Below are 9,756 nucleotides of genomic sequence, written 5' to 3'. Positions count from 1 at the left end.
ATGTCTACTCAGCAGAAACTCGGATCGCTCAGCTCTTTCCTCTTCCCTCTCCCACATCTTCAATACTCTCATAACTAAACTATTTCTAACAATTTATTAACACGGTCCTCGCTGTTCCCCATGGGCTGTAACACTCCAAAACGCTTGTTCTATGGCAGTGGCGTTTACAACATCTGGTGAGGTCACAGGTTGCGTGGCCTTAGGCTGAGAGATTTACTTTTGTTTTGGTGAGGTGACACTCATAGATGGCCCATTGGTTGAGCCCTAACCCACCCTTACCTTAACACACCCTAACACACCCTTACCTTAACACACCCTAACACACCCTTACCCATACCTTAACACACCCTTACCCTCACCAACTGGGCGGGCACTTGTTGGCATAGTGTCAAGAGGCTTATCTTTGACCTTGAATGCCACATGCCCTCATAGTGCCCCAGAAAATATGCCTAGTACTTTAATTTCGGGTCGTTACATGGTGTCCAATTTAACCTAGTTTATTTAACCCATTTTTAAAAGTCATCTGAAAATTGTTATGGTAGAAATTGAGTGCAGAGGCCTATACTGGTTTGTACAGCATCTCCAAAATATATCTCGTCAGGATGGGTCTGATGACTTCCCTAATGCTACCTGCAACTCGTGTCTCGGGAGGGTTGGTATGCCTGGCCCTGTGTCCTGGAAGGGTTGGTATGCCTGGTTGTGTCCTGGGAGGGTTGGCATGCCTGGCTCTGTGTCCCGGGAGGGTTGGTATGCCTGGCTGTGTCCCGGGAGGGTTGGTATGCCTGGCTCTGTGTCCCGGGAGGGTTGGTATGCCTGGCTCTGTGTCCCGGGAGGGTTGGTATGCCTGGCTCTGTGTCCCAGGAGGGTTGGTATGCCTGGCTCTGTGTCTCGGGAGGGTTGGTATGCCTGGCTCTGTGTCCCAGGAGGTTGGTATGCCTGGCTCTGTGTCCCAGGAGGGTTGGTATGCCTGGCTCTGTGTCTCGGGAGGGTTGGTATGCCTGGCTCTGTGTCCCGGGAGGGTTGTTATGCCTGGATCTGTGTCCCGGGAGGGTTGGTATGCCTGGCTCTGTGTCCCGGGAGGGTTGGTATGCCTGGCTCTGTGTCTCGGGAGGGTTGGTATGCCTAGCTCTGTGTCATACTAATCCTAACTACATCATATTAATTACGAGGAAATAAAAACAACATTGTATTACTCATGTTAAATTATACAGAACAGGAACGACCATGTACCATTATCTATCATCCGCGGTGTGTTAATGTTTCATGTAGCGGTCAGATACTTTTTTGACAATAGAAAAAAATAATTGTTTTATATATTTGTGGTTGTTGTTTTAAATTGGGTTAAGTGATTTATGGACACCCTTTACGTTTTTATTTATTTATTATTATTATTGTTATTATTATTATTGTTATTATTATTATTATTATTATTATTGCTATTATTATTATTGAAGAAGGTCTGGTTGATTAAATTTACTCTCTATAATATTGATAACAAATTGTGGTTCCACTCTTAAAAAAAAATAAAAAATATGGCCTCATTATCATAAACTTTTGTGATATATGAAAAAAATGGGATACTGAAGTAAATAAGACAATTTTAGGGTATATAGAGAACGTATTTGATTAGGTCTTATTTTTAGGTAATAGTTTGTGTTATGGAACATTTAAGGGATATTTAAGGGTTTGTATGTATATTTTAGGGAAGATTTTTAAGGGATGTGTTTTAAAGGGTAGGATTATGGTCACCTGAAGATTAGTCCACTCAAGCTTATTTCACCTAAGATTAAGCACTCTGACGGTAAACTAACATTCCCAAGCTTAATCTAACGCTAACGTAACCTAACTTAACTAACGCTAACCTAACCTAACCTAACCTAACCTAACCTAACTAACGCTAACCTAACCTAACCTACCCTAACTTAAATAACATAAGCTGGGAGGTTAATCTTCATATAATTCACGATTAGTCTTAGTAATAAAGCTTAACTTATAAAGGTTTCGTTACATACAGTGTCAGATTAAACGGTGACGTAAGATTAGTGGTGTCACGTGATTGGTGGAACGTGTGGCTGGTCGAGTCAGTCTTGCACGTGATTGGTGGAGAGTGGCAAGCAGTTATCATATTTCTCACTTGATTGGAGGAACTGGTGTCTTGTGGCTTGGCATCTCTCACGTGATTGGAGGAGGGGGTGTTGTAGTTTGTATTTATGAGCCGTAGTTTGTATTTGTGAGCCGTAGTTTGTATTTATGAGCCGTAGTTTGTATTTGTGAGCTGTAGTTTGTAGTTGTGAGCTGTAGTTTGTCACGGTAGCTCAAGGGGTATTGTGTATGTGCAGTCAACACCACCACTACCACCAACACCAGCCTTCATCTCGCCGCAATGTGAACCTGATCATTGGCCAGCATACTAAGAAGGTGTTAAGGTGATTTAAGTTCTGTGACGCGTGTGGTGGTGGTGATGGTGGTGTTGGAGTAGGTGGTGGTGTTGGTGGTGGTGGTGATGGTGGTGGTGGTGGTGTAAATAGTGGTAGTATGGAGGTAGTAATGGTAATGGTGGTAGTAGTAGTGGTAGTGGCGATGGCGTGGTGTTATGTTACATTATGATGCTCTGTGTGTGTGTGTGTGTGTGTGAGTGAAAAATAGAGAAGGTGAAAGAGAGAGGGCGAGTGAGAACGAGAGAGAGAGAGAGAAGTTGTTATATAATGATGTACATTGTAGTGAGGAATTACTGAGGAGGCCGCCAACCACTCCAGAATATGAGTGTCATTCATATCTCCCTCTCTCCCTCTCATCTCCCTCTCTCCCTCTCCCTCCACTCATTCATATTCCTCTTCCTTCCTATTTTCTCCTTCCTCTTCTCTCTCTCTGTGTTGTTTACATTTTACGGCTGTTATTATTATTATTATTATTATTATTATTATTATTATTATTATTATTATTATTGTTATTATTATTATTATTATTATTATTATTATTACATTATTATTATTATTATTATTGTTATCATTGTTATTATTATTATTGTTGTTATTATTATTATTATTATTATTATTATTACATTATTATTATTATTATTATTATTATTATTATTATTATTATTGTTATTATTATTATTATTATTATTGTTATTATCACTACATGACCACACGCTACACCAGTCCATATATAAACCAGGGCCCGTGTGTACTGACTCAGGGTGTAGGGGTCAGTCTCTCTCTCTCTCTCTCTCTCTCTCTCTCTCTCTCTCTCTCTCTCTCTCTCTCTCTCTCTCTCTCCACGTCTATTAATATCTCGACCTCTTGTTTCCGCAGATCTGTTATGGATGATGACGGCGACGAGAAGGATGACGTCAAAAGGTGAGCTTTGACGTCACTTGGCTACTCCTCCGTTTACTGACGCCACTAGTGTCACTCATCCTTTTACTGACGTCACTTGGCTACTCCTTCCTTTTTACTGACGTCACTATGCCACACCCATTTTTTACTGACGTCACTAGGCCATTCCCCCTTTTTACAGTATCCAATAGGCCACACCCCCTTTTACAAACGTCACCCGGCCACACCCCTTTTTACTGACGTCACTAAGCCACACCCTCTTCACACTTGTCATCACTACGTCAGAGGAGTCACCATGGTTACGCCAATGTACAGTCGGTCACAAAACTTTCCTGTTGTCTCGGTAGGGTTGTCAAAATCTTTCGTCCGTTGTGTCATATTTACTAAAGCAATTTTGTAAAGATAGGATTTTTTAATTGACTCTACACACACACACACACGCAGACCCACCCTGTCCTAATAGAGATAAGAACATTGTAATGAATAATAATAATAATAAAAATAATAATAGCAACAACAATAATAATAATAATTATAATAACAGCAATAATAACAATACTAATACTGTAATAACAATACTACTACTAATAATAATAACAATAATAATAATGACATTAATAATAACAACAACAATAATAATGATAATAATAATAATAATAATAACAAAAACAACAACAACAATAACAATAATAATAATAATAATAATCATAATAATAACAATAATTATAATAACAAAAATAATAATAATATTAATACAAATAACAATATTAATAATAAAAACAATAATAACAATAATACAAAATAATAATATCGACTGTACTCTTAAGAAATACACCATACAAGACCTTCCAGAATTCATGATTGTATAACCAAAGCGAGTCTCCTGTATGCCTTCTCACATCTTCAAGTACTGAGAAATAAACACTGTACTGGACCCTTGAGGAATATGTCTCGTACCATAAGTGGGATGGTCTGTTGCTTTTATGAATCTTTCTGACTGACGCAAAGGTGTTTTTTTGGGGATACACACGTGAATGTTTGTCCTCTCACCTTATTTCAGGTTTCGATTAACCAGAGCGTAATTCTAACCTAATGTTATCTGGATCTAGTACAGTTTAACTTAATTTATCGCTACCTTAACCTGATTTAATGCTAACCTGTCTCAACCTAACCAAACTGAACAATGTAACCTAACCTAAACAAACCTAACCTAACCTAAACAAACCAAACCTAACCTAACCTAACCTAACCAAACCTAACCTAACCTAACCTAACCTAAACAAACCTAACCTAACCTAACCTAACCTAAACAAACCTAACCAGCTACCAAACAGGGATGATATTGGAAGCATAATGTGTTGCCTAATGGTAGACCCTGCTGCCATATGTAACCAAGTCCCAGGTTGATGATCTGACTTTCTGCCTCATTTACACACAATTGCAGGGTCTCAATTGTTTCTCTTACTATTGACAACACAACATACATATATTGTTTCTCAATCTTGATTTTTTTTTTTGTATGATTCTTCTTCTCCTCCTCCAGGCCCCGGTTAGGTTAGGTTAGGTTAAAAAGCCTAACCCAATTTAACACTAACCTCACTTGACTTACCGCTAATATAATTTAACCTAACGCTAATCTAACCCCCTAGATAGCGTATAGGTTAGGTTAGGTTGTGTTTGGTTGAGTGAGATTGAGATGGGCTAGCGTTAGGTTAGGTTAGGCTAGTTTTTAGGTTTGGTTAGGTTTGTTTTTTTGTTAGTTTGAAACAGGTTAGCGTTTGGCCTGGTTAAATTAGGTTAGGTTAGGTTAGGGTAGTTTTTAGGGTGGTCATCATCAAGTGAAATAATCTGGGCTGTCTAATCATCTGGCAAAATGATTTAACTAATGACACTATATTAAGTTACACATAATGCCTCTGAGGTCAACAGAACACAACATGTACTGTAGATCACTTTATCACAGTCCATACAAAAATATGTCTACATCAACCAGTGACTCTAGTGATGAGAATAATAATAATAATACCTGTAATAATAATAATAATAATAATAATAATAATGATGTCACAACAAAAGTAATAATAATAATAACAATAATATCATGCAATAGTAAAGACAACAATAATAATAACGATACTAATACAATAATAATATAATAATAATAATAATAATAATAATAATAATAATAATAATAATATCCAATCAGATTAACACGACACAGTATTGGGTTCATGTGAGTGTGTGTCTGTCGCTATTAATGTGGTTATATAAGCCGACGCGTGGTGAGCTTGACAACAGACAGACCTGTTGACATACACAACGGCTCCTACACACACGCTTATTTCGCCACTCTTCCATTTATTTTGTTTTCTTTTTCTGTTATTCTGTTGTTAAATTGTTACGTTGCTTTTATTGATAATTCAGATTGTAATCGGGAATTAAATACGCTGATAATGATTTTTTTTAGTTTAACAAATTTATTGACAAAGCTTGGAGTACAGTTTGCCTAGTAATTCAGTCAGGTCTTGACACTGAGTGTGGTATCACTTCTCACTGCCACACAGGACAGAGGTTCCCTCTTTATCTACACCACCCTCATCTTACTTACTTCTCTTAGTCTTACCCTTACTCAGTTCCGTCACCTATTCTTTTGGTAGCATGGTCGAGGGTCTAGGCACATGGGTATGGTAATTCTGGTATCAAGTCACTTGGATGGAAATAAAGGTAAAATACTGTGGGAGAAAGGAATACACCTAAAGTACTCTAAAAACAAGTTTATTAATATGCAATCAATGGGGAAAGATATTGTATTAATCATATAACTACCAGGCTCAACTCCTGGGCTTAGTGCAAACTCAGTCCCTTCTTCTTTACTCTTACTCACAACATTACTGGTGTTACATTACATGGCACTCATTGTAGATTATTTTACTCAACATATACGTTAATAATGACACTAGCATATACAGGGTCCACTACCCAACATGGGATAATTATTTCCATCTAATTATCCCTAACATACATGTTACAACCCTCTCTGTGGACATACACTTCCAAGGAGTAACCCAGGGTAGAACACTAGGGCTCACGACTGTTGTTATTGTGGGGTAGCCAGACACATGGCGGGTCTGGCCCAACGAAGCCGTGGGGCGCATTAATCAGGCCGCATCGGTGCCATCGTTTCGTATATGATCCCTGTTGGTCATCTACTACATCCGAGGCCGTTGTTGAATGGTTGCAAGAATCACAATGGGATCTGGAGAAACATTGGAGCAGCGTCAAGGAGCATGACAACACAAACAACTCTCTTGTCTAGACGACAGACGTATTTACATTATATTACTTCTACACTGGGTGAATGACAATTCAACTGTTAAATCATGAACACTGGTGAACACTGATATTCACTACAATTGACTGAATTAACTGAATGGCTACACATAAACATACCTGGAGAAACATTGAAGCAGCGTCAGGGAACGCTTTCGAGTACGAAGTCTTTAGTTAAGAGGTGAAAGAAGATTATTAGGGGTTGAGGGAAAAGTGGTGAAACTGAAATACAGCAGGAGTAGAAAGAATCTGGGCTCAACCAGATCGCTTCATCTTTCTTATTGGTGTTTTATCTTTGTTCTGCTCCATCTTGGGGTATATATACCCCTGAGGTGCCAGTGATCGTTACTCACGCAATGACAATAATTACAAACAAACTAACTGTTACTCATACAAAGATGACCCTCAGTTGACAAAGGTCTGGCGAATTACTTGAGTGGATTTACACAGACTAATTCAAGATTGAGCTTCCCAGGAGAAAGTGGAATAACAACGCATTGATAACTGTCTTCACAAAAGCGGGACTGCGAGGGAACACAAGTGTAGCGTGTATGGGGAAAAAACACGTCTTCTCAGGGGTCGCTAACTCACTCATGTTTTGTGGGCGTGGAGTTTAATAAGAATCATTAGTTAAATAGATCAGCAGTCAACGTGACCATGACAATATATATATATATATATATATATATATATATATATATATATATATATATATATATATATATATATATATATATATATATATATATATATATAGATAGATAGATAGATCAGATTCATGTAGGTGATGTCACTGTTCACTGCCATGCAGGACAGAAGTTCGTACACAAAGAAATACATCATATTCATTGACAGTATATATATAGGCCAGATTCATGTGGGTAATGTCACTGTTCACTGCCATGCAGGACAGTGGTTCATATAAATTGGACGTCATATTCTAATTGAAGACTAATCAGTGTGGGCTAGCAAATTTGGGATAAACAGCAAGAATGTCCCCAAGCACCCCCGATTCAGTATAGTAATTACAAAGTTCATGATACAATAAGCCAGGTGGCCTGAAGTCTTTGAAAGTGTCACATTCAATAATATAGTGTTCAAGTGTATGATTTAAAGGTTTATCACAAAGTTTCCATGCTGAGTGTTCCGGTATGGGTACAGCGTTACTAACTTTCCAGATGTGTCTGTATCCTAGCCTAATTCTGGCCACGACTACCTCACATTGTCTTGTTCTGTCCTTATGCTGGCCATACCGGTACATCTCGTCACAAAATTTTTCATATTTACTAATGCTACAACTGCCAGGTCTCTCTGCATTTCTCAGTTCTTCTAGATCAGAGTTCATGATTCTGACTTGAATGTTTTTAAGTACAACATTGGACAGGCCAAGGTCGCGGTCAACATTTTCTTTCTTACATGCCTCATTGGCCAGTCTATCAGCACGGTCATGATACCTAATTCCAACATGGGACGGAATCGACACAAATTCGATACGAGAGTTGTTCTCATTGCCAGTTATCACATTACTATTAATATCACATACAACTTTAGACATAGAACCTGACGGGCTGTTCATTGATTTCAAAGCACTTTGAGAGTCACAGAATATCACCCGAATATATTGTGAAGTAAAGGGGAAATTCCTAAATGGCAATTATACTTCTAATAGTTGCCATAAGTAACTAGAATTGTCCTTCCAGATTCTCAAAAGTTCTTAAGTTGGATTATCTCTCGTAAATGAGGATATGAGGGTTTAGGAAATTGACTTATGTTTAGCAACGATATAAATATAGATTCTCAGTTGATGTTTTCTCGTAAGTGTAGACGTAAAACTGTGAGAATGATTGTGGTTGGCTCATTTTACCTCAAACATGAAGACACAAACTCAAACAGTCGTAAGTTAAATTTTCCGCCCATAAGAGATTATAAAAGAGCATAAAATCAAATCAACTTGGACCTCAACATAACGTATCATATTGTTGTAAGTTTAATTTTCCCGCGTAAAATAGATTTGAGAATTGAACTGGCTCACGTTAGGTAGAAGGGAATAAATTCATCCAAAGCCCGTAAGTTATATTTGAACTGGCTCGTTAGGTAGAGAATAAATTCACCCAAAGCTCGTAAGTTATATTTGAACTGGCTCACGTTAGAGGAATAAATTCACCCAAAGCTCGTAAGTTATATTGAACTGGCTCGTTAGGTAGAAGGGAATAAATTCATCCAAAGCTCGTAAGTTATATTTGAACTGGCTCGTTAGGTAGAAGGAATAAATTCACCCAAAGCTCGTAAGTTATATTTGAACTGGCTCGTTAGGTAGAAGGGAATAAATTCACCCAAAGCTCGTAAGTTATATTTGAACTGGCTCACGTTAGGTAGAAGGGAATAAATTCATCCAAAGCTCGTAAGTTATAATTTTTACCTTATTCTTGTTGATTTGTGAAACGTCTAAAATTTATCAAAGATACGAGGAAATTAAACGAATTGAGAATGTGAGCGAAATTTGGAAGGAAAACTGAAATAATGTAAACAAACCTTTCTTGTTCGTTGTGCCGTATTATTATTATTATTATTATTATTATTATTATTACATTATTATTATTACTACTATTACTATTACGTGTGTTATAGGTCTGCCTTTGACATTTGTTGACATAATTATACACCTTGTTAATGATTCACTCTTGGTCTAGCGATGTGTTTGCATTGTGGCGATTTTTATACATGTCAATCATACATCGATACGTGTGTGTGTGTGTGTGTGTGTGTGTGTGTGTGTGTGTGTGTGTGGTCGTAAATACTGTGGATTTTGGTATATAGACCTTCTTACTCCCACTCCAGGCCCTCACCTCTCACTCCAGGCCCTCACCTCCCACTCCAGGCCCTCACCTCTCACTCCTGGCCCTCACCACTCCAGGCCTTCACCTCCCCCTGGCCCTCACCTCTCACTCAAGGCCCTCACCTCTCACCTCTCACCCTGGCCCTCACCTCTCACCTGGCCCTCACCTCTCTCCTGGCCCTCACCACTCCTGGCCCCTCAGGCCTCACCTCACCTCCTGGCCCTCACCTCTACACCTGGCCCCTCACCTCT

General features: G+C 38.5%; 1 protein-coding gene across 1 annotated transcript in view; it reads left to right on the top strand.

The window, feature by feature from the left end:
- The window catches only part of LOC121869101 (circadian locomoter output cycles protein kaput-like), a 113,504-nt gene that overhangs the window by 32,416 nt on the left and 71,332 nt on the right, over nucleotides 1–9,756 (top strand). Inside the window, 1 exon segment of the mRNA XM_042370287.1 lies at nucleotides 3,315–3,359. Within this exon segment, the coding sequence (XP_042226221.1) occupies nucleotides 3,315–3,359 (45 nt within the window).

Source organism: Homarus americanus, unplaced genomic scaffold (assembly GCF_018991925.1).
Source record: "Homarus americanus isolate GMGI-L3 unplaced genomic scaffold, GMGI_Hamer_2.0 scaffold24694, whole genome shotgun sequence".
Lineage (NCBI taxonomy): Eukaryota > Metazoa > Arthropoda > Malacostraca > Decapoda > Nephropidae > Homarus > Homarus americanus.
Note: the sequence above shows the minus strand (reverse complement) of the source record. Positions and strands in the feature narration are given on the sequence as shown.